We start from the raw sequence: 25291 nt of genomic DNA on the forward strand, positions 1-25291 counted from the left end.
ACCCTCAGTCGTTCCTCATAGGTCTTGTGTTCCAAGTCCCTCACCAGCCCCATTGCCCTCCTCTGGACACGCTCAAGCATCTCAATGTCCTTCCTAAACTGAGGGGCCCAGAACTGGACGCAGTACTCAAGGTGCAGTCTCACCAGTGCTGAGTATAGGGGAAGGATGACCTCCGTGCTCCTGCTGGCCACACTATTCCTGATACAGGCCAGGATGCCCTTGGCCTTCTTGGCCACCAGGGCACACTGCTGGCTCATGTTTAGCCAGCTGTCGACCAGTACCCCCAGGTCCCTTTCTGCCTGGGCAGATCTTTAAAGTCCCTTTCAACCCAGGAAAATCTATGACCTCTCCCCATCCTTATCTCAACCCATGAGCCTTTCATTATATTTTCTCTCTGTTATCCAGCTCAGGAGGGAAGTGATAGAACAGCTTTGGTGGATACCTGGTGGCCAGCCAAGGTCAAACCACAACAACAGAATTATTCCTCAAAATTTCTTCTATGCTTTAATTTTTTTCACATAAATACTTCTAGAGAACATAGCAGTGACCTCTACAGTCAACTGCAGAAACCTGATATGAAGCTACCCATTATTAAACTATATTTGCATTAATCTTTAGAAGTTTGAAGCACCCCAGTTAATAGCTCTGCTGCAAACAAACAGTCAGTGTACCTGCAGGATAAGTACTCTTTTAATTTAATAAAATACTATTATAAACCATAATGATATGCCTTTTTCTTTACCTGTATATTTAATCAGTAGGATTTTGCCAGTGTATCATATAAAACCTAAACATGAACATGCTTTAAAACTAGGCCCTCTGCCAAAGAACCAATTGCAAATACCCCACTGGAAGGCTGAATGCATTTTCTTGATAAAAAAGCAAAGGAAGACCCAGAAGCCGCAGATCATTGTCCACTCTTCTCACCACTTGGCCACTGGAGTGTAAATCTCCTCTCCTCTTTCCAGGGAACTGGGGATGACTGGAAGTAATTCCAGGCTAAGGTATCTCCTACACCTCCCTCAATTCAATATATGTTGTTCAGAAACGTGTCAGATCTCTAGACAGGCAGATTGTTTCTGCATTCATCTAGTTATCACAGGAACAAGTGCTGCAAATACAAGAACTCAATTCAAACAACTGTAAAGATGCATTGTGCTACTCTTCGTACATCGCTGTCTTAAGAGAAAACATTGCTGATTAAATTCTGGATAAAAATTACATGCAAACAAACACCAAACCCAGAATGCTACAAGTGGTCCTAATACTGAGAAACTATATGGAATAGTAACAGGAAGAATGAGTTTGAAAGCAGTGTCTCATCATTAAAGAGTTTTCTTACTCTTAATTATAAAGTGACTGCAGTTATGTGAATAACATAAATAATTCAAGCATATTTTTGCTCACTTTCAGAGGAGATTTTTTTTTCCTAATTTAGAACTATATTTAATATAAAATGAAGGAATGCAAGCTTTATCAGAAATTAAACACCCATACATCATGGATTATTCTCGATGTTATTTTCATGCATTTAAACAGGAAAAATGTTACGTTAACTCTATGAGAAGAATAATAATTAAATAAAAAAGCTTCACCAAAATGAAGACAGCTTGTTAGCACTTTAAGCAGTGGTAAAGGTGATGGCGAGAATGTCACAAAACATTCACAAATGTTACTCCTTCTATGTACAGAAAGGAATTCCCAACAGGCTAACTTTCCAAAACTTTAGCAGTGAGGATACATTGCCTAGAGATGCATGGTTTAGCTTTCTGATCGTGAATATGATTTATGAAGTTGTCCCAGTGGAAAGAAAACAATTCCGTGTTTTCATTAGAAAACCAAAGAAAAACTATTAGTCAAAAATGCTATTTTACCACAAATTTCATATTAGAACCATACCTAACATCCAAAGAGAAGACTAGGCTGCCCTAACACCATGGTTTTCATGTTGTGGTCTGAAGATTTCTGTCACCTCTAGACTAATTCCAAGAAGCCTGTGGAAAGTAACCAACACAAATATATTGGGTCTGGCTGAGCTGGAGTTCATTCTCCCATGGCAGCCCTCCCAGTGCTGTGCTTTGCATTGGGAGCTGGAAAGGTGTTGAGAACACACCAGTGTTTTGGCTACTGCTGAGCAGTGCTGCCACAGCATCAGTGCTGTCTCAACATTCTGCCCCCTCACCCTTGAAGGCCTGTAGGCTGGGTGTGGGCAAGATCCTAGGAGGGAACATAGCCAGGCCAGCTGACCCAAAGGATATTCCATACCATATGATGTCTGCTTAGATATAAAAGCTAAGAAAAAGGAGGAGGAAGGGGGACATTCATTTTTATGACATCTGTCTTCCAGAGCAACTGCTACACATGCTGAAGCCCTGCCTCCTAGGAAGTGGCTGGACATTGTATGCTGATGAGAAATAGAGAATAAAACTCTTTGGTTTTCCTTTGTTTTCACACGCAGCCTTTGCTTTTGCTTTATTAAACTGCCTTTATCTTGACCCATGACTTCCATCTTATTTCCCCCCCCAGTACTGCTGAGGAGGGGAATGATAGAGTGGTTTGGTGGGCACCTGAAAGCCAGCCAAGATCAACCCACCGTAGCAAACAAGCTTAACAGTCAGTGTCCGCTGCAGAGAATTTACATTTCCATAAGGAGAAATATTAAGGATGCACAAATAAAACCACTGGACATCTGTGCTTTTATCTGTTCTTTCCTCCATCTGACAGAAGGATTTTATTTTTTCAAATTGATGCAAATGCACTTTTATACAGTACACAACTATTCATCTCATCTGTCCCAACTACTTCCCTTTACAGCCAAGAGGGTATTCTGATACCTTTGATACCAATTAAATTAGCCTTTGTCATTTAAAGATCATAACTTACCACTATACTTCCAGTGTACACCACCTTTTCCAAAATTCTGATTCAACAAGCAATATTATAATATAATTAAGACATTATTAAAAACAAACAAAAAAATCTTCAACCTAAAGTGTTTCTAGCTATTTGTCTAGCTAGAAAACTAGAACAAGCAATCCAAAAGGTCAATAAAAAGTGAGAAAAGAGAAAGTTATCTGAAATGGCTCCGCTGAAAGACTAACTTCAAATATAGTCTCAGTTAATGTATAACCTCAATTAATTGTTAAAGCATACAGTTAACTAAACAAACTTACCATACAGGTACGGGAGTTTTCTCCTATGAATGAATCTCTTAGCACCTGAGTAAGTTTACTTGCTCTGAATGGCGTATGAGGTTTATTTCGGCCTAAGGCTCTAATGCACTCCTGAAAGAACAAACAGGTTTATATTTAATAAAATCAGAGTAAAACCTCATATGTATAGAATCCTCATTAAAGAAAAATGCATAATACAAATGCAATTCAAAATCAGAAAATATATGCCTTAGTTATGTTGCTGAAGTTATGCAAAATTGAATTTAAGAAGTGTTAGACTTTCATTAAGCTCAGTAGAGAGGTTGGAACTTTAAAAGGACTTAGGAGCCTAAGTACTTTCTGAATCTCATCTAAAACAGTTACATGTATTGTACTCAACAAGAACAAAAAAATCATTGTTGATTTTAAATCTCCAGACTAACAACTATTTCTGATTATGATCTGCAAAAGCCTGAATGATATACAGCCTCTGCCAGCAGAAGCAGTGTGGACCATGACTCACATTAACTCTATCAGTTAAAAGCAGTAGCTTTGATTCTGGCTTCACCACTGACTTTCTTTACAGCTCAGAAGAAAACACTGGTGCCCAAATTTTCTGAAAGCTTCCACCGGTCACAAACCTAGTAAGTATAAGCTCTGTATTGATGTACTCAATACTGGAAAACACTTGAAAATGCAAGCCACTCCCTGTTTATGAACACTCTTCATGAGAACAAAGATAACATTTACCTCCCCTTTCAGTCACAAGAATGGTATGGGGCTAAAGTAATATCTGTAATTGGTTGAAGAGTTCCAGAGAGAAATACTTTACAGAATAGTAAGAAATTAGTATAGCAGTTACAGCAGCAACTAAGTACAATAGCACAAACCAAGATCGCAGTAATCAAGACATCACTTCTGCCCACTCAGAATTCTAACATCAGCTAATAAATTACTTCTTACAGAAAGTTAGTTCAAATTTAAATTTGTTTTGCTGTTGTCATATTTGGATCATTAATTCCAGTTTCTGCCTTTGCCTTAATACTTTGTGTACAGGCATCTCTTAAGATTCAGGGCTTTCCTGGTACAGCTTTAACATGTTTACACACAGAACTTCTTCAAACAACTATACATCAAAATCTTTTCATATTATGGCTTTGCTTTTAGCAAGACTAACAGATGGAATGGCTTTTGTGTTACATGAATAGTTCTACAGCAGTTCAGCTAATCCTTGAGCTGCATCCATATCCTTGTGGCCTACTGAAATTTCCTAGAAACAGTTTCTTACAAAAGCCAGGCTATAAACTCTGGGATGATAACCCAAGAAAGCATTGCAACAGTGAAACAGCATAAAACAACTAAATGGGCTCAGAATAAAAATGCCCCTATTTAGACTGAATGCCTTTCGAGCATTATAAAGCAAATTATAAAAGCATTTAATTATTTAAATAATATTTCATAGCTTTCTTGATGTCTTCTTGAAGAATGTATAAAAAACTGCAGTGATTTCAAGGCCTCACCTTGAATATTGTGAGCAGTTTGGGGCAGCACAATAACAGAAAGATATTAAACTATTAGAGAGTGTTTGTAAAACAAGACCAGATAATATTGGCTTTTGCATTTATGTATTAGCTTCTGCATGTTGTTAGTGATTAAAGGAATTTAGAGATAGTATCACTTATAACTCTTTTAGCTGCTTTTTAATATGATATAATCTATCCGCTTAAGTATGCACTGTGTTGATCATAGAAATAGTAGTGTATGAATGAAATATCTATGTACCATTTATGGAAATAATAGTGTGATGAATGTATTGTATTATAGACCTTAGCAAAACAAAAGACATAAAAAAAGGTTTTTGTGTAACTAAAAACAGTGTAAGGCCATCCACTGAACAACCTGTCCAAAATAAGATAACTGTGACACAAACCAGAGCACTGCAGGACAATTAGAGAATACCATGTTAAATTTAAGGAGGACATACTAAATCCTTATCCGAGGATGTGAAACAGCAGGATAGAGACACAAGAAGAAATAAAATATATTGACCTGACACACAGGATGTCATGCAGTGTCTTGGTTTGAAAAGACAGGTGTCTGCTAAGGAAGGCAGGAGCCTCCTCTGAAATGGAAAATGCAATTTTGAAATTGAGGGGCTCTCAGGCAAAGATATGGGAGCAGGAATAACAGTTTTTTATTAGAGAATGAAATAAAAAATAAAATAAACAATGCAGTAATACAAAACAACACTGACAGAGTCAGAATATGACCTAACACACTGTTGGTCAGGGTGTCGGTAGCAGTCCAATTGAAATGGTGCCTGCAGTCCTCCTGGAGTGACAGATGTGGTTCTGTTGAGGCAGTGGTCCTGTAGAAGGGTGTAGTCTTCCTCTGAAGATCCAGTGGTGGTGTAGATGGGCCTGGTCTTCCTCTGGGAATCCAGTGGGAAAGGGCTGGCTGTGGTCTTCCAAATCTCAGATTATATCCAGGTAGGAATGCTTGGCTCCTCCCTCTGGGCGGAGCTTCTCACAATGGGATTATGTAATTTTATCAGTCATGCAGTGAGATTCAATGGCCCATTAACAGAAGATATCTCCTCAAGAAAACCGCCCAATTAATAGAAGATAACTGCCCCACTTCTAACAGATAGGAATAGAATACACACCCCCATTTCCAAATTAAGACATGCAGATAAGCTGGAGTGTAAAGAAGTCAAAGAAAGAAGTTCCCAAAACATCAGAAAGTTAGCAAGAATGTTTGAATAATGCATGACACACATGAATATCCATGCATCTCAGCGATGTAGTAACAGTATAAAGATAACATTGTATACACTGGTGTGTTCTTTGGCTGTTGTCCAGGAGCCCCCCAGCACTGGATATATTGTCCTTTTTTTATCCTATTGTTATTAAACTTTTAAAAAATTCTAAGCAGTGAATTCTGTTTTTCCACATGTTCAAAGGATGGCAACAAAGATGGTAAAGGGCTTTGAGGGGAAGCTGTATGAGAAAGTGGCTGTGGACCCTTGGTCTGTTCAGTCTGGAAAAGAGGAGAGTGAGTGGGATCTCATTACAGTCTACAACTTCCTAGTGAGGGGAAGAAGGGCAGACACTGATCTCTTCTCTCTGGTGTCCAGTGACAGGACCCGAGGGAATGGCCTGAAGTTGTGTCAGGGGAGGTTTAGGTTGGATATTAGAAAAAGTTCTTTACCAGAGGATGGTTGGGCACTGGAACAGCGTCCCCAAGGAAGTGGTCACAGCACTAAGCCTGACAGAGTTCAAGAAGCATTTGTTATTATGACCCACCCCTGAAGGCGAGTGTGGTGGTTTTTTGCATGGCTTGATTTTTGGTGAAGAGGGAAGAAGCCTGGCACAGAAGTGATTTTCTGTGAGGAGCTGCTAAAAGCTTCCTCCATGCCTGGCAAAACCAGTCGCTGGCTGGCTCTGAGAATAGGCACACTACTAAGCCAATTAGGAAAGCTGGTAACGCCTCTATGATAACATATTTAAAAGAAGAAAAACCACGGGAAGCTCTCTTTCTTCCTCGCCTTCGAGGAATGGTGACGGGGCAGTCAAGCCCCCTCCTGGCCAGCCTGCCAGGCGCGTTCTTGGCGGGGCGGCTGAGGCCCTTTCCCAACACAGCTGCCAGGTTCATGCTGCCGTAAGGGGGCCATCCTGGCACTGCAAACAGCCCTGAGGAGGAGGCCAGGAGCAGCTGGGGCTAGGACCAGCTGCTGCCACCCCAGTCCAGGAGGGACCACGCAGCCAGGACTGCATGTCTGAGGCAGCACCAGGTGGCCTCTCCCATCTCAGCATGGTTTACAATGAACTTTATTTGCTTTTAGCAAGCTACGCTGCAGACAGAGGGGCAGGGTGGCAGCAGCAGCTTTTCTTTTTTGGTGCCCCACATGAGGAGCTGAAATTCTTCTGCAAGCCATGGTGAGGACTATAATACAACAGACTGTTTCCCTGTAATTCATTAAGTGCATGGGGGGAGTTGCAGAATTCACCTGCAGCCTGTGAGAAAAAGGTACTCATGCTGGAGCATGTGGATGCTGAGAAACTGTGATCTGGTGAGAGGTTTAAATAGAGAGAGAGAACCCTTGCTTCCAGAGATAGAGGATGAAGACCCTTGCTTTCATACTAGAACAGCTCATCCTTAAAACTGCACCCCATGAACTAATGGACCACACAAAAACAGTTGTGGGAAGACTGTTTTGCCCGTAAGAGGGATTCACATTGCAGCAGGTTTGGGCAGGACTGCTACTTGTGAAAATTTAAACCAGGTTGGAAAAGTTCACAGAAAACTGTTTCCTGTAAGAAAGACCCCATGGCATAGCAAAAGAAACTCATATCCCTAAGCAAACTGAAGATTCTTTAGAAGTGGCAGATTGACTAAAAACCCTATGTTTTGTCTCCCTGCACTGTCAGTAGGAAGGAAAGAAGGGGGGGAAGTGTTCTAATGGTTTATTTTAGTTCTCATTATCCTCTCTTTAAATTCTGTTAATAAATTTTTCTATCTTTCAAGTTTTAAGCCTGTTTTGCCCTTAGAGTGTTTTCTCCTAATCATTATCTCACCCCATGAGCTTTTTAATTTCTTTTTCTTTTTCCCTCCTCTTCTCAACTATAGCCGAGGAGAATGAGTGAATGATTTTTTGTGAGTGCACTGGGGTTTAGCCAGCATCAATCTGCAACAGCGAGGGTAAGCCAGGTTCTTGTTAATAGATCCCTTGGGGTGGATTTGGGTGAAAAAACATTGAATGATCAGTGTTTGTAAATATATATGTGTAGGGTTTATTTTATAACAATTTGGTTGCAATGGAAAGCAGATATTGATACCTAAAGATTTTTGCATTTTATGTATTTTTCATATATTCATAGCTCTGTAGACTTCTATTACATAGTTAAATAGCTACTAGTATTTTTCCTACCCTTTCTCTTAGATTTTAGAATAATAGGCTAACCTTCTAACACATTCATGAAGTACTGTTAATCTTATTTTCAAGAAGAGAAGCCTGACAAGGATATTTTGTTTTCCAACCAGAATCTGAGAAGACACAATGTCACGGTTTGATGCTGGCGCAATGCCAGTGCCCCCATGAAAATACATTCTCCCTGGTGTCTGCTGTGAGATATGACCAGGAATAGCACAAAGCAAGCTCCAACTTAGGAATAAAGAAGAGAAAACTTTATTAACCTACAACTATATGTAAAAAGAAACACACAGAAAGAATGAAAACCTTCCAAAAACATTCCTCCTCTCCCCACCAAATTTCCAATACATCCACCCCTCAGATCACCAACTCTCAGTCCATCACCACCCTTTAGATAATCAATTCTCAGTTCATCAAGGAGTGAGGAGTCCCTCTTGTACCATAGGCTTCCCCTGGAAACACAGCTGAAACCTCTTGTGTTTCCATGTCACACGTGGCACCGCCCGGAGATCATTTGCCATCGTGACATCTTCCTTCCATGCCCAGTGCTCTCACCATTGCGCATGGACCAGAGCTGCTTCTAGGGTTCCCCTTTTAAGGGTGCTTTGTCCAGTTCCAAAAAGAGCACAGTCTCTCACTTTCGGGACACCTGTCCCCCATAAATTTCACCCCCTGGGGCCGAGGGGTCTCGCAAACAGAGATCTTCTCCACTGAAGATCGAGAGCACCAACCACCCTCCTCACCCATCGTCTCTGTTCACACACTCCTTCACATAACAACACTGAACTCTCTTGGCTCCGAGCCATTGCCTCCCCTTAAATGCAGTCTCTGTGTCACAGGAAAAATGGTTCTGTCCATGGCTATACAAGAAAAGTCCAGCCAAAGGCCACTCCATCACCTCCGCCCACCTAGGATTCTTCTCCACTTCTCTCGTGCCCCATTTCCTCTTATCTCATCTCTATCTCTCTTCTCATTCAACTCCAGGAGGATCAGCATTTGTAAGGTTTCCATCATCCAAGAAAAGGGTTAAAAATCTCAGTCTCTGCCTGTCCAGAACTCCCATGCTGCCCTGCCAGGCACCTTCTCGCCGCACCCCCCCCTTCTCCTTCTCAGCCAGCCATGCTATCAAATTCAAGGTGGCACAGGCACAGGCTGGCTCTCTCTCTCTCCTGGGGGTGGGGGGTGGGGGGGGGGGGCGTGGCTGCCCAATGCTTCTTGATGCTCCTCCACCCTTCCATCCTCAGGGCCCTGGCTCACCTCACCCGACCGCATGGCTTCCCAGCCAGCAGCAGCTGGGCAGGGGAGGTCTGAACCTTTCACTGACCGGAACCAAGAGAAAGTTTTCCTGGGAGTTCTCTGCTTTTAACCCTCTGTATTCTCAGAGGCGTATCCATGTCCTCAGTGGCCACACCAGGTACCAATATTCAAATCTGAGCACCTATTGGTTTGACCACAGCATCCCAAAAAAACTCCCTCTCAAACCATGACACACAAGAAGTAATGGTGAAAAGAAGCCCCTGGACCAATTCCAATGGGGCAGTACCTGGGGAAAAATTACCTAACTGCTATTCTAATTGGACTATATTAGTTAGATATGCTAATTTGTTCCACTTAAAAAAATTGTAGAAGTCCAATGCAGGGTGTGTCCATGATTATCGGGACACCTGGAAGCTTCCAAATAAAGGTCTGCTTTTTATTTTACTATTTTAACACTCTTGCAAGTTTTTCTCTTTTGATATAAGACAACAGTATATAGCTGTTTTGGTTATCATTATCTCTAGTGATATGGCAATATAAAAGCATAAAAATATCACTCTCTTGAAAAAATTAATAAGGGAAAAGAATGGAAGAAAGAGAGAAAGGGTAAGAGTAGAAAGATACATAAGCACCATCCATGGATCTGTGACAAGACTTGATTGTTGCTGTTGGTCAAAGTGATGATCAAAGGTCTTGATCTGTTGGGGGTGGGGGAAAAAGCCCACAAAATAAAAAGTCCAGTCGATTAAATATATGCTTAGGTTCAGAGGGGAATGCCCAAGCACCTACCCTGGGGGGGTGGGGGGAGTTTTACAGTCTTTTGATCATGTGCAGTCCTTTTGCGGAAGGCCTCAGAAATGAGTCTGGGAGAGCTTTGGAGGTCTTTGATGGTTTATGACTCCTCCTAAGACATGACAGCTGCCTCTCGTGTCAGTAGGTTTATGTGTGCATGTGACCTTCCCTGGGAAGGGTGTGTGTGTGTAAGGGAGGACAAATTGGCAAGATAAAAAGCACCATCTTGTCTCCACAGGGTTTCCCTCTTATCAGCCTCAAAGCACAGTTTGTAGCCTCTGGTGGTAATAAGTTCACCCCCTCTGCCTTATTTGGACCAGAGGTTTGTCATTACACAACGAAAAACTCATCTCCTCTTCAGGGTGTGCAAAACTGGCCTCAACAAACCACCCTGTTGCCTCCACAAGGGTGAGTGTTTAGAGTCATAGTCCAGTCTCTCACAATTGTATCAGATGATTTGCTATAAAGAGCACTTAAAAAAAACTCAAAAAGGAGCAGAGTTTCAAATGCTTTTTCTGTAAAATATTGTAATGATACAAGAGTCCTCAAATCCTCATTTAGGCAAAATCTATCAGTATTGGGATAAGTTTCTTTGGGAGAGAAAGACTTCACTGAAAGTACCGTCAAGCCCTGGCACAGGGGAATCAGGGCAGTGGTGGAGTCATCATTCCTGGAGGGATTTAAAGGAAATGTAGATGTGGCACTTGGGGACATGGGTTAGTGGTGGGCTTGGAAGTTCTGGGTTAATGACTGGACTCGATGATCTTAAAGGTATTTTCCAACCTAAATGAGTCCATGATTCTATGATAAATGGATTCCTACTTTTAAGGGTGTCCTGGGGTGACTTTATGATGCTTGTATCCCCAATCATCTGTTCTGTTTATGCTGGATGTTAAGTGCTGCACCTTTGAGACTGGTTCCAAGAGCGAAGGGGAGGGAAAAAAAGAGGTTCACAGTTTACAGTTTGTTTTCAGAAACTGTACTTGCTCCTTTGCTCCTTCTCCTTCCCGCCCCCCCCCCCCCGCATTCCTACATACAGACTGCGTTGTCTGCAGTACGGACAGTGGGAAAGAGCTCTCCTTTGCTTTTAGTTAGTTTTTTTGCTAGCTGAGGCAGAGAAATTCCCCAGACTGTGGCTTTTCTCTTTCCTGGAACTGTTCAAACCTGCTCTGGACAGGAAATCCAGAAGAACACCAGGAGCTCGCACCTGTCGCCCACCAGGGCCTGGGCCATGGCATTTTCCAGCACCGGAGGGACTGATAAGAGACTGAGCCAAGCTACACTTCACAAAAAGGACTTTCTGAATTTGCCATCTCTTCACAACAGCAAGAGGTTTTGTTGTTTAATATTGTCCATTTTTTGTGCTGGTGAATGCTTTGCCAGTTAAAACAACAGGGTTTTTTTTCCACTTTTCTCCAAGGAAATATTTTCCTGAACTGGTTGGGGGAGGGGCCACTTGAATTTGCTTTTTAGAGGGACCCCATTTGAAGGTTTCCTCCAAAATTTGCCCTAAACTGTGGGATCTCAGCACATCGTTCCCGATGTCCAGAGATGCCAGGAGAACCCTTGGGGGGGTCTCGAAAATCCTGGAATGTTGCCAAGAGTGTTTGGTGGCTTGATTTTGATCCATCCACAGAAGTAACAAGAGTTTGAGGACAAGAGAATCACTTTAGAGTGAAGGGTGTAAAAGGGACACATTTAGAGGGTGAAATATAGACTTTAAGGTTTTTGGTACAGGGGGGTTATGGAGACAAGATGGAGGGATCAGGGCGTGTCTCATCCTTCTTCTTTCTTCTTCTTGTCCTCCATCTCCTGTGGTGATGTTGGCACTTGGGGATTGGTTTATGGTAAAGGTGCACTTGCTAACATGGGTGAAAAGCATTGGAAAATAAAGGTAAATATTATGTACGTAGATATTAGTATAAAAAGACATGACCGCCCCGTGGGTGGTCAGAGAGTGCCTGTGACTGCTTGCAGATCAGACCTCTGTTGGGCAGACAGAAAATTTTGTAGATAAGAAACAATAAGCAATCTGAAGACCAAAAAGCTGAAGAGTCCAGACTCGTCCTTTGAAACGCGTGCCACCCAAGAACCACTCTACCCGTGTCGGGGCAGAGACAGACAGCCGAACCCGACACTAAACCAAGACAAAGGGTTATTGTAGTTTATTTCTTAATTCTTTCTGGATGCAGTACTGTGGTGTTGTTTTCTTCTTCAGTTAATTAATTTACAGTGGTAAATAAATCTGTCATAATGGTGCTCTGGTTTCATTTGAGATAGAATTCATTTTGTACCTAGTAGTTGGCATAGTGCTGTGTTTTGGACTCAGTATAAGAATAGTGCTGATAACACACTGAGTCAAGGGCCTTTCAGTGTCTTATGTGTTGCCAGGGAAGCTGGGAGGGAGCACAGCTGGGACAGCTGATCTGAACTGACCAAAGAACATTCCATACCATGCAGTGTCATGCCCAATATATAAACTGGGAGTTACCCGGAAGGGGGGAGGCTGATCACTGCTTGGGGACAGATTGAACCTCAGTCAGCATGTAGTGAGCAATTGTATTGTGCATTACTTGTCATTTTTGGGTTTCATTACTCTCTCCCTCTCTCCTTTTCATTAGTATTATTAGTAGCAGTATTTTTTACTTTGTTTCAATTATTAAGCTGTTTTTACCTCAACCCACAATTCTTACTTTATTGTCCTTATTCTTCTCCCCATCCCACTGGACAGGAAGTGGGGAGTGAGCGAACATCTGCACGGTTCTTAGTTGCCAACTGAAGTTAAACCCCAACAGTTGCTTTTGGTGCCCAACGTGGGGTACAAAGACTTAAGATAATGACATATCTGACCAGAGCGTGTTAAAACAAATTTGTTATTGGCATTCATTATTTTAGTTTAATTGGCAGCGGTTACAATGTTGATTTATTTGCTCTCAGAACCGTTGCGCTTGTTCTCAGGGTTGTGGTATGAAATACCTTACTTCCTGCATGTGTTCCCTGTGGTGATGTTTATCCCCCATGGGGCCTGGGCTAAAATTATCATTTTGTTGTACTTCGCAGTATTGGTTTATGTTGCCATCTTACTGCAAAAGTTCCATACTGTTGTCTCCTATTGCAAAAGTTTCATACCTTCTTGGTGTTTTCTCATGGGCTTCTCCTCCAAACACTGAGACTCTTTCTTCTTCACAAAATAGCCAACTGACTCCAGTTCCTTCGCAACCACCCACCCCACTCTTTTATAGCACTCTTCTTCTCATTGGTTACAGCTGTGGCCTGTTAAAGTCAGGCCTGTTCCTAATCTTTGATAATTGGCCCAGCTGCAACCCATTAGGGGTAAGATTACTTTCTACACTATCTTTATTTTCTTATATTCTATCCCCCTACAGGCTTATGATAGGATAGGATAGGATAGCTGGTATGTGTACTCAGCTCTGCAGTCACCTCTATACTTAAGGAGTCATCTCTTGGGATCTTTGAATAATTACACCTTTTGTCTTTTCTCCTTTAAGAGCCAACCTATGGAGGAGACCCTCCCTCCCTCTCTCCCTCCCTCCCTCTTGAAACCAACCTGGCCCTTTTGCTTGGAACCAGCATGTTGTTAGATGTGGTTCAGGTCTTATTTAAACAGCTATTTAAGAACATCACCCAGAGATCTGCCCCAAGGCTGGATAGTTATGAGCAGCAGGGTGTGTGGGATAGTATGGGCAAGTGCCTAGGACAGTGAGCACCTCCAATGTTTTTGAACCTCACTCCTGAACAAGTGCAGAATATGGAAAAACTAGTAAAAGATTTGGAAAAAGTATGCTGTCACCTTAGTAATTCCAGAGAGATACAAATCACTGCAACATGCTGGAACCTGGCCCAGGCCTAGCAAGCCCTGTTCAACACTGCTCAGTACCCTCAGGGAGAAAAGAAAGTCTCTGGATCTGACAACAAAACCACAGGCCCGACGGCTACTCCAACCCCAGCGACAGGCACTGCAGCTACTCCCTTGTGGCTGTGGAAAAAATCTCCCAGAGGTATAAAAAGTTCTTCTAGGAGTTTCATCAAGAAAAAGAGGTCCTACTCCCCACCTGTGTGGACCTACATCTCAGCTATTAACAGTAAGAGTTCTTTTTCTCAAAAGGGAGGATATAGAAAATACACACCACAGGGTACCCTATGGTTTTACTTGCAGGACCAAGGAAAGAACATGAGGAAGTGGGATGGAAAACCTACCTTGACTCTAGAGGCACAGGTATATGAATTGCAGGGAAAAACAATCAGAAATGAGGGTTCTTCCAGGAAAGTTACTGTCTCAGTCTTCAGTGGCAGTTTCCCACGCAGAGTGGAAGGGCTGATTTTACTTCTGATTCTATGGAATGGAATTCTAATCCATTTCTACAAGTAAATGGAGAATCCTATGACCAGGACTAGAAGGGCCCTGCCTCCAGCCAGGTGGAAGAAAGGGATAGCCAGGTTTACTGGAGAGTGTGAATCCAGTGGTCTGGCACAGCAGCCCCACAGGAGTACAAGGCTTTCATAGACACTGGTGCACAGTGTACTCTAATGCCATCAGGCTATGCAGGGGCAGAATCCATCTGTATTTCTGGAGTGACAGGAGGATTCCAACAGCTGACTGTACTGGAGGCTGATCTTAGCCTGACTGGGAATGAGTGGTAAAAGCATCCCATTGAGACTGGCCCAGAGGCTCTGTGCATCCTTGGCACAGACTATCTCAGGAGAGGGTATTTCAAGGGTGGGTTTTTGATATAGCTGTCTTGAAGATGGAGGAAGTTAAACAGTTGTCTACCTTGCCTGGTCTCTTGGAGGACCCTTCTGTTGTGGGGTTGCTGAAGGTTGAAGAACAGCAGTTGTCAATTGTTACCATAATGGTGCACCACCAGCAATATTGCACCAACCAAGACTCCCTAATTTCAATCCATAAACTGATTTGTCAACTGGAGAGCCAAGGAGTGATCTGCAAGACCCACTCACCATTTAATAGTCCCATATGGCCAGTGTGAAAGTCTAACAGAGAATGGTGATTAACAGTAGATTGTCGTGGACTGATTGAAGTCACACCATCACTGAGTGCTGCCATACTGAACATGTTGGAACTTCAATAGGAACTGGAGTCAAAGGCAGCCCAGCACTGCTACAATTGATAATGTTAATGTGTTTTTCTCAATCCCTCTGGTGACAGAGTACAGGCCACAGTTTGCTTTGACTTGGAGGGGCATCCAGTACACCTGGAATCAACTGGTGGAAACACAGCCTAACCATCTGCCATGGACTGATCCAGACTGTACTGGAACAAGGCAAAGCTCCAGAACTCCTGCAATATATTGATGATATCATTGTGTGGGGCAATATAGCAGAAGAAGTTTCTGAGAGGGAAGAAAATAGTTCAAATCCTTCTGAAGGACGGTTTTACTATAAAACAAAGGTCAATGGACCTGCACAGGAGATCCAGGTTTTAGGAATAAAATGGCAAGATGAATGTTGTCAGTAGCAATGTCTCCACCAACTAGTAAGAAAGAAACAAACTTTCTTAGGTGTTGTGGGATTCTGGGGAATGCACATTCAAAATTACAGTCTGATTGTCAGCACTTGGTATGAAGTGACCTGGAAGAAAAATTATTTCAAATGAGGCCCTGAGCAACAACAAGCTTTTAAACAAATCAAACAGGAGACAGTTGATGCTCTAGCCCTTGGGCCAGTCCAAATAGAGCAAGATGTAAAAAATGTGCTCTATACTACACCTGGGGAGAATGGTCCTACCTGGAATCTCTGGCAGAAAGCACCCGGGGAGACTCGAGGTTGACCTCTAGGTTTTTGGAGTCAGGCATACAGAGGATCAGAAGTCTGCTATACTTCAACTGAAAAGGACATACTGGCAGCTTATGAAGGGGTTCAAGCTGCTTCTGAAGTGATTGGCACTGAAGCCCAGTTCCTCCTGGCACTCTGGTTACCAATGTTGGGTTGGATGTTCAAAGGCAGGGTCTCCTCTGCACATCATGAAACAGATGCTACATGGAGTAAGTGGGTCGCACTAATCACATGATGAGCTCTGATAGGAAACCCCAGTCATCCAGGAATCTTGGAAATGATCATGAACTGGCCAGAAGGCAAAGATTTCAGAATGTCACTAGAGGAGAAGGTGATGTGCTGAAGAGACCTCACTGTATAATGAAGTGCCAGAACATGAGAAGTAATATGACTTGTTTACTGATGGGTCCTGCTGTTTTGTGGGAAAGTATTGGAGATGGAAAGCAGCTGTATGGAGTCCCTTATGACAAGTCACAAAAACTGCTGAAGGAGAAGGTGAATTGAGTCAGTTTGAAGAGGTGAAAGCCATCCAGTTGGCCTTAGACATTGCTGAATGAGAGAAATGGCCAATTCTTTATACTGATTCATGGATAGTGGCAAATGCCCGGTGGGAGTGGTTGCAGCAATAGAAGCAGATAAACTGGCAGCACAGAGATAAACCTGCCCAGGTGGAGAACCTGGTTGTGAAGGTACACCATGTGGATGCTCATGAACCCAAGAGTCAGGCCACTGAATGACATCAGAACAACCAGCAGGTGAATCAGGCTGCTAGGATTGAAGTGCTCAGGTGGATTTGGATTGGCAAGATAAGGGTGAATTATTTCTGGCTTGGTGGGTCCATGACACCTTGGGACATCAAGGAAGAGATGCAACATCTAGGTGGGCTCGTGATTGAGGGATGGACTTAACCATGGACAATATTGCACAGGTTATCCTGGAATGTGAAATGTGCTGCAATTAAGCAGGGCCAGGCAGGTAATGCCTCTGTGGTATGGGGGACGATGGCTGAAATATAAGTATGGGGAAGCCTGGCAGATTGACTATATCACACTCCCCCAAACCTGTAACAGCAAGCATTGTGTGCTTACAATGGTGGAAACACACCCTGTGCCCCATGGCACTGCCTGGAACGGTATCCTGGGCCTTGGAAAGGAAGTCTTATGGTGACATGGTACTCCAGAAAGAATTGAGTCAGTGATATAACCTCAGATGCACAGAATCGGACAATGGAAACCATTTTCGAAACAACCTCATAGACGCTTGTGCCAAATAACATGGAACTGAGTAGGTGTATCATATTCCCTATTATGCACCAGCCTCTGTAAAGATCAAACAGTGTAATGGACTGTTAAAGACTACACTGAAGAGAATTTGTGGTGGAACCTTTAGACACTGGGATATACATTTAGCAAAGGCCATCTGCCTAGTCAATACCAGAGGATCTGCCAATCAGGCTGGCCCTGCCCAATCAAAACTGTTAAGTACTTTAAAATGGGATAGAATTCCTGTGCACATTAAAAATATGCTGGGGAAAACAGTCTGGGTAATTCCTGCCTCAGGCAAAGGTAAACCCATCTGTGGGACTGCTTTTGCTCAAGGACCTGGGTGTACTTGGTGGGTAATGTGGAAGGATGGGCAAGTCTGGTGTGTGCCTCAAGGGGATTTGATTTTGGGTAAGAATAGCCAATGAATTAAATTGTATTATGTTAATAACTATCCAAGATTGATCTGGCTTCAACTGCAACAATCCAATACCACACACCATCTTTCCTGTCCTGAAGGACTGCTATGACAGATGGAGCCCAAGGTCATGGACTAAATGAACTCAACAGACTTTTATAGGGATGATCCATAGACTAAGGGAATGATATCTGTGTGTATATCTATCAAAAAATAGGAAAGGTGACGGGGTATTGAAAAGTGTGGGACCTGGCATGATGTAAATGTTATGGAATAAGGGGTGGAGACTGTCCTGGTTTTGGCTAACATAGAGTTCATTTTCTTCTTAGTAGCTTGTAGTACTGTGTTTTGGATTCAGTGTGAGAATAATGCTGATAACACACTGATGTTTTGGTTGTTGTTGAGCAGTGCTTACCTTGAGTCAAGGGCCTTTCAGTGTCTCATGCTTTGCCAGGGAGAAGCTGCACAAGAAGCTGTGAGGGAGCACAGCCAGGACAGCTGACCAGAACTGGCCAAAGGGATATTCCATGCCATATAATATTCCCAGTATATAAACTGGGGGAAGTTGGTCAGGACGGGATGATAGCTGCTGGGGAATGGGCTGGGCATCAGTCAGTGTGGTGAGGAACTGTATTGTGCATCACTTGTTTCTCTTGGGGTTTATTTCTCTCTCTGTGTCTCTCTCTCCTTTTCAATACAATTATTATGATTGTTATTATCTTTTACTTTAGCTCAATTATTAAGCTGTTCTTATCTAAACCCATGGGTTTTCCCTTATTTCAGATACTCCTTCCCATCCCACTGGGGAAGGGGGTGAGGGGATTGAGTGAGCAGCTGCATGGTACTTAGTTTCTAGCTAAGGTTAGACCACTACAAAAGGTATCTTTTTAAAAAAAAATCTTTTCTTAATTAAAAAAAAAACCCAACTGAGATCAGTAAGTATATTTCCAGTTAGTATTTCAGACCTTGAGTACAAAAGTAAGTTATCTTTCCCCCCATTTTAAATGTATATATAAAAAAAAGTGTTCAAATTCAACTACTGGGGATTTCATTTGATTTTTTTTTTAACTACATGAAAATAGCACAATGTTTCTGCAATGTTTCTACTTGGTAATTACCAAGTGTTTTTTCAGGTATTTAAAGGAAAAACAAGATTATATTTTACAAGTCACATCAGTAGACAATGCAGAGAAGCAAAGCCTGCAAAACCACTAATTTCAATAGTCATTGCTATTATATGTGGGAGGCTTTCACATACTCAAAGGCAATGGAAACATTTCAGTTACCTTGAGTGCTAAAAGGCTCTTGTTAATTTCTGCACCTTCCAGTCGAGTCTGCCTATCTGCACTAGAAGTATCTGCTCCTCTTTCATTGCCAGCCAAATCAATCAGAGAAAATTTACCATGCAATTTCCCTTTCCTTCTGAGAATAATCTGAAACACTGCATGGCTTCGAGATGAGTGTGCATTTGCAGATGTCTGGCCGGATGTCCTTTAAGAAAAGGAAAGAAAAGAAGAACATATGAACAGGCAAAGGACCATATATGTTAAACACATTGCCCTCAGAACATTAGTTTTCAGGGCATAGTCCTGTGTTTACCCATATAATTTGATGCACATGGTATAATTATACCTATTTTTCCAATTCTTCAAACAGAAATGGAAGATTAGTAGCATTTTACTACTCTCTTAAAAGCAAGAATAAACAGATCTCCAAAGATTTCAGACTATCAGAGAGTTTATATGCAAAACGCTGCATGTGGTACTTTTATCTGATCAGTCAGCAGTCTGTCACAAGGCTAATTTTAAAAACAATAAAGCTGGATCTTAAACAAACCCCAACTTTTATACTTTTGTCACTACATATCAAGGCCTTTTAGAACTGAAGAATCTGGCAGTATTCCAGATTATAAATGATGTGAATTTAAGTCAGTAAACTGGTTATATAATGCATACAATTCACATCCTGTAGAAAAATCAGTTCATATTTCTCTCTGGCTGAAAAACTCAAAACTATATCCAAAAGATAGGTAGATTTCTTACTTGCAGCCAACATTATAAAAAATGCCACTGCATATTAAAAAGCCATCACTATGAAGAGACCAAAAAAAAAAATCTTGTAGCAATTCTTTCATTTACAATGAAAAATTGGTGAAAGCTATGAGAGATACCTGCAGCTGTTGCCTATTTCAATAAGCTTAAGAACATCTTCAACACATTTAACTTCCCGTTCCTGTAATCCCACCACCTGGACTTGCTGTTTACCATCTTCTAACACTCTTAATTTTGTCTTCCTGTTCAACAAGTCAAAAACCTTGGGGAGGAGGGAAAAATAACAGTTAAAGAGGAGCTTTAAAAGACATTTTTGCTTCAAATGTCATATCAAAATATGCAAAGCATTCCATGCACAATCCTGCTTGAGCAGGGAGGTTGGACCAGATGACCCACTGCGGTCCCTTCCAACCTGTGATTGAAAGGGAAGTATAAAGAATTATATGAAATAAAGCTTTTAGTACAAAAAGGAAAAAATCTTTTATGTGACAAACTCACAATCTTGTTTGTGAAAGAGAAATTCCACCTTCCTCAGAAAAAAATCAGGTACTTACCTTACCACTATAGATCTCAAAAAATGTTGCATATACTTGAAGTTCTAACTTGTTATAATTTGGCTTCTTTAGCATTAAAAAGACATCTCTAGCTGTGAATACATTTACAAAATAAAAAGAAATGTAGTTATGTATTTTCATTTAGTGAAGACATTAATACATAGAAGTCTATTTTACAGTATCTCGTATTTTGCAAGTGTAACAGTCAATCAAGTCAATCAATTAAGAAACACTGCAGTTTAAACTGCCACATTACATTGGAAGATGCAGAAGACTCAAAAATTGTAAACTTGATCATTTATATTTCTTACATTTCTAAAGTTATCTGTAAATATTTACCTTACCATGTAAAAACTACCCACCTAGAAACTACATTTTATGTTACCAAAGCTCCACTGTAATGCAAAATATGTAGACCCTTATGTTTGTACAACAGGAAGTGGAAATGTATTGACCTCAACTAATTTGCGCAAAGCCAACAAAACAATAAAGTTTCACCTGCAAGTGCATATATTCCTTTAGAACAATCTTGGTTCTTTGCTGAAAAGTCACCACCCATAGTCTAAATTAAAAAACAAAAGACCAAAAATACAAAATAAAGATCACAGAACTGTAACTTACATATTTGTTACTTATTAGAATTTATTGAAGCGTAAAATACACAAAAAGAAGTGTATTGCTGACACGTAGAGGAAATACTTACATGGGTTTTTCCACTGCCTGTTTGTCCATATGCAAAGCAAGTGGCCATTCCCCTTTCAAATATGGTCTCTACTAATGGTCGAGCTGTAAACCTTAAATGTAAAAAACAACAGTATTTTAGAAATTTAATTACTTTTTAAAACCCACACTACCACAAAGGCACTATAAATTTTAATGCCAGAAGTGACAAAGCTGGTTCTGAACTTTGAGAGGCCAAAGGACATCTCATTAATTCCTGAACTAAAGAGGCTACCATCTCTAGGGCATTCAAATATACTAAACAATTAGAGAAAAGCTACAAGATGTTTCCCATTTATTTTGCAAAACTTTTATTTTTCTTCAAACCCCAAGAAAAAGAATTTTCTTGTTTTAGTGTTGCAACATGGCACAGTTTGCTACATGGAGTTTGGAGCTCCCTAAAGAAGGCACCATTATAAGATGCAGAAGTAGGACAGTGCAGCAGTTAAATGCTCAGATTTTGCCAATACAAAAAATCCACTATAGTTTTTGCTCCCTAAATTAGCTTCCAATATTAAGTTCAGAAGACAAGTGGTCAAAAACACATTGCATGTCTTAATATTTTGAGAACATAGTTACACTGAGACAAGGCTTAATAAAACATCTACCCAGGCTCATCAGAATGGAAAAATCCAGTAATCCCTTAAGCATTATTTGATGCGTCAAAAATATTTTCCAAAATATAATTTTTCTATTTTAAATAATTAATTTTTACTTAAATAAATGTAGCTATTGCTCCCAATTCAGCTGCTTATTACCATTTCTTCATTAAAATCTCCAAAAGCAAAAGGTAACCTTATGGTGGTTACCTCCACCAAGTGATGGAGGCAAGAGTCTCTCTTTCTAAACTTTTTCCAGGTGTTTACAAATAAAGTATGTTTAGTGACAGAAACAAGAATGATTGTTAACTGAAACACTGAGGTGTTACAACCTCCTTTCATTCCACTTTGGAACAAACATGTCACTTACAAAAACAATATGGGTAAGATTAAGCCATTCAGCAACCGTGGCTTATGCAAAAATCTATGTTTAACCGAATAATCAGTTTTCATCAAAAATATACCAGATGATTCCTGATCAGTCTTAGTCTTTCTTTTTTGCATCCTCCAAGTATATACCTTTTTTTTTTTGTCCTCAAGAGGATATTCCCAATCAGTTTCAGGAAACGTATCCACTTAAGAAGCACATTCCATTATCTCTGCTTAATTGCATTTGAAATTATTCATTTTGCTGATTTATAAAAAATGGACTTAATTATATGCATTTTAAAATAAGGCAAAATACAAACATGTCTAGAAAATTTTTGTAGAGCATTATACAACTCCAAATGGTACCATGTCAAAAAAGTCAAACTCTCCTTCTAGTAGAACCTTTATTTGCAATCTTGAGCCTTCAGAAATATAAACTCTGATTCTCCTTTAAAATTCAAAAGGCATTTAAAGTTTTTTAATACTAAAAAACCTTGCAACTCAGTGTTGCAGCTCATGGATTTGAAAATACTTAAAATACAGCCTAAGTAAAGTAATAATAAGAAAATAAAGAGTAGTACATTTCTTGAGAACATTTTTCAGTAGAGAAATAGGAGAAATTTTAGCATATTTAAGGAAACTGAAGTAACTTGTCATACTTTTTTTTTCCCCATTGTGACCCTGGCAGTTCTGGTTAGAGCAGAACATGATACCTATCTTCTTTGCAATTGTGTTACTACAGGAGGCCTTAAAGTAGATTATCCTTCATGTGATAATCATTATTGTGCCATATGAGGGAGAAAAAAAAAAGCCTGTACTGCTATACAGACTAGAGGTTTATTGTTTCAGTATGAATACAAGCATCTTTCAATATTCTCCCATATTACTATTAATTTATTATGCAAGTAATAAAAATTTTGCTGAAGAAACTCGGTACAAAAACATAATAACATTGTATGTCAAAAACATCCCTCACATTTAAACACTATGCTCACAAAGACAACATGAAGGAGGGAGATTACAGGAACTGGTTGTTAAGGGGGAGGAAAACTATTGCAGGAGGCTGTAAGGAAAAGGCTAGACAGAAAAGCAAAACTTGAGACAAAGGGAGGACATGGGGTGTAGGCCCCTTTGAGCCCTTCTGAGAAATGTCTCAAACACTTATAATGAAGCAACTGGAAACAGACAGGTGTTCCATGACATGTGCCATGAGATATGTGTCCAAGGGATTTCCATGGGCATGATGGCCTGCTAATGGGGTAATAAGTTATCAGGTAAAGGCGCTCTCTCTCTCCTCCAGCCTCCAGTGTTGTTTCACTGCATCTCTAGCCAAGTATTTTTGAATCTGAGTCACTTTCCTCCCCCTCTTGTGTTGGAAAATCCTAAGGGATACTGACTGTCTACCCAATAAGTGGGCAGGGAGAGCCAGGAAGTGACCTCTCAGCTAAAAGCCAGGAGAAGTTCAAGCAGTGCCAAGACAACAAATGTCTGGGAAAGGCCAAAGCTCAACTGCCCCTCTATGTGAAGATGTTATCTCCGTGTGACCCAGGCACACCTCACCAGCTAGATCACACTCTAACAGCTCTTTACTATCTAGAAAGAAAATATGTTACCAGTAGTAGACAATCATTAGAGACACATTTTCAAGGGCACAGCTTTGTTGTTTAGAAGTATTGCATTAGTGTAAACTAACAGACTAAAAAGTTTTTACTTTTGCTATGCTTCTCCTTTTACTTCTATCAAACTTGAGACACAAGTTTTCATTTTCAAGGCCTTTTAATAAATCTCTTATCCACCAACAGGATGTTAACATCTAACATCAGTCAGGATATGATGCCAACTTTGACTTCCTAATTGTTGGATTAAAACCAAGATTTAAGAAAATTCTCTGTCCCTATTCCTTAAGACTATGGGAGGCACTTTCTAAGCATAAGGAAAATTATCTTAATCAAATTCCTTTCTAATATCAATATTCTTTGCAAAAATATTCACAATATTTAGACTACATACCGAGATTATGACCTGTGGTGTCTAACCTTGCCTGTATCTAATCCATTAAGCAACTTGGACAAGGTAAACAGCTACTTTTTAACAAATTTTTAAAGTGTTGTGCATTATTCTCTTTCAAATGTGGAAGTGAAACAGAAAAAGAAAGGCAAAAATGAAGATCCAAATACCATGGCGTCTCTCTCTCTGTGCTCTTTCCCCACCCTCTCCTGATTTGTTTGTCTCCTGAGGAAGCAATACACACTAGAGTCTGGAAAACTCTTGGAGGATAACTGAGAGCAGGATTCAGGATAAACAGAGCTAAACCAAAAGTAAACAGGCAAAAGAATGGAGTTAGCAACATACATATCTGATAACAGAGGGAATACAAGTCCATGACCAAGGTAAACCCACAGTTATTGACATCAAAGATATATGAGAAAAAAGATTCCCAAAAACCCCCATATACACATACCTGTAAACCATTTCATTAGGAGCCATGTCATCAAAGGCATAATCAAAACGAAAAGTTTGGTTTTCTAGGTACCTTGTTAAATCCACCTTTTGTTTTGGTTCATGTACCATCACAACATCTTTACTAGGAATTGTTATTACATCAAGGTCTTTCATTAAAGTTTCTATAAAATAAATGACATATATATATTTGTGAAAAACGCCAATCACTTGTGTTAAAATTTTAGAAGTTCAATAGTAATAAAATAGTAATAAAAATTAGGACAATAAGAATTTGGACAATCAAAGTTAGGACAATAAGAGACAATAAAAAACAAAGAATTACGGCTGTCCGGATGCTCTTGGGCACTAAGCCAAAAAAGCACACACACTAACAAAGGATTAACCCTTAAAAGCAATAGCCTGTTGCATATTCATACATCTCATACATGATTCAAACATTTTTCAAACAAAGGGTGTCTTCTGCTTAATTTCTGCTCCCCCCCCTCATCTTGTAAATCAATTTCTTGGCTCCTAGAAGTCTGGAAGAAGTCTGATAAGGAGGCAATAATTCTTCTCTTGAAATTTTGGTGTCTTGTTGCTGTTATTTTTATGCAAAGAATTTCTTGGTTATCTTATCCATTCCTTGAGCTAGTTACAAAAAGTATCTTACATCACGTAGTTTCTATTTTGATATTATGCTATAGCCTAAAAACTATATTTGCCACACTACTTAAAAAGATTAATATGGCACTACTAAATTTAATACAGTATAACTTTCCAACATAACACATATAGTACTCATTTTAATATTTGCGAAGAGATAATCATATAATATGCATCTTTCACATATTTAAGTAGCAACACATCACTATTTTTTACATATTTTCATTGTTTACACTCTTATAATATCTCAGATAACACAGCTCCTCCA

General features: G+C 40.4%; 1 protein-coding gene across 12 annotated transcripts in view; it reads right to left on the reverse strand.

Moving 5' to 3' along the window:
- LOC118701490 (kinesin-like protein KIF2A) overlaps positions 1 to 25291 on the reverse strand; it is a 158507-nt gene that overhangs the window by 23353 nt on the left and 109863 nt on the right. For 11 of the 12 annotated variants that reach the window (XM_036406124.2, XM_036406123.2, XM_036406122.2 and 8 more), the window contains 7 exons: positions 24380 to 24542; positions 20934 to 21024; positions 20729 to 20792; positions 20231 to 20322; positions 19796 to 19938; positions 18912 to 19116; positions 3174 to 3284 (listed from right to left, as the gene is read on the reverse strand). In XM_036406124.2, the coding sequence (XP_036262017.1) occupies positions 3174 to 3284; positions 18912 to 19116; positions 19796 to 19938; positions 20231 to 20322; positions 20729 to 20792; positions 20934 to 21024; positions 24380 to 24542 (869 nt within the window). The remainder of the gene's footprint in view (positions 1 to 3173; positions 3285 to 18911; positions 19117 to 19795; positions 19939 to 20230; positions 20323 to 20728; positions 20793 to 20933; positions 21025 to 24379; positions 24543 to 25291) is intronic. The other variant, XM_054517755.1, reaches the window with a different exon arrangement.

This window comes from Molothrus ater, chromosome W (genome assembly GCF_012460135.2).
Source record: "Molothrus ater isolate BHLD 08-10-18 breed brown headed cowbird chromosome W, BPBGC_Mater_1.1, whole genome shotgun sequence".
Lineage (NCBI taxonomy): Eukaryota > Metazoa > Chordata > Aves > Passeriformes > Icteridae > Molothrus > Molothrus ater.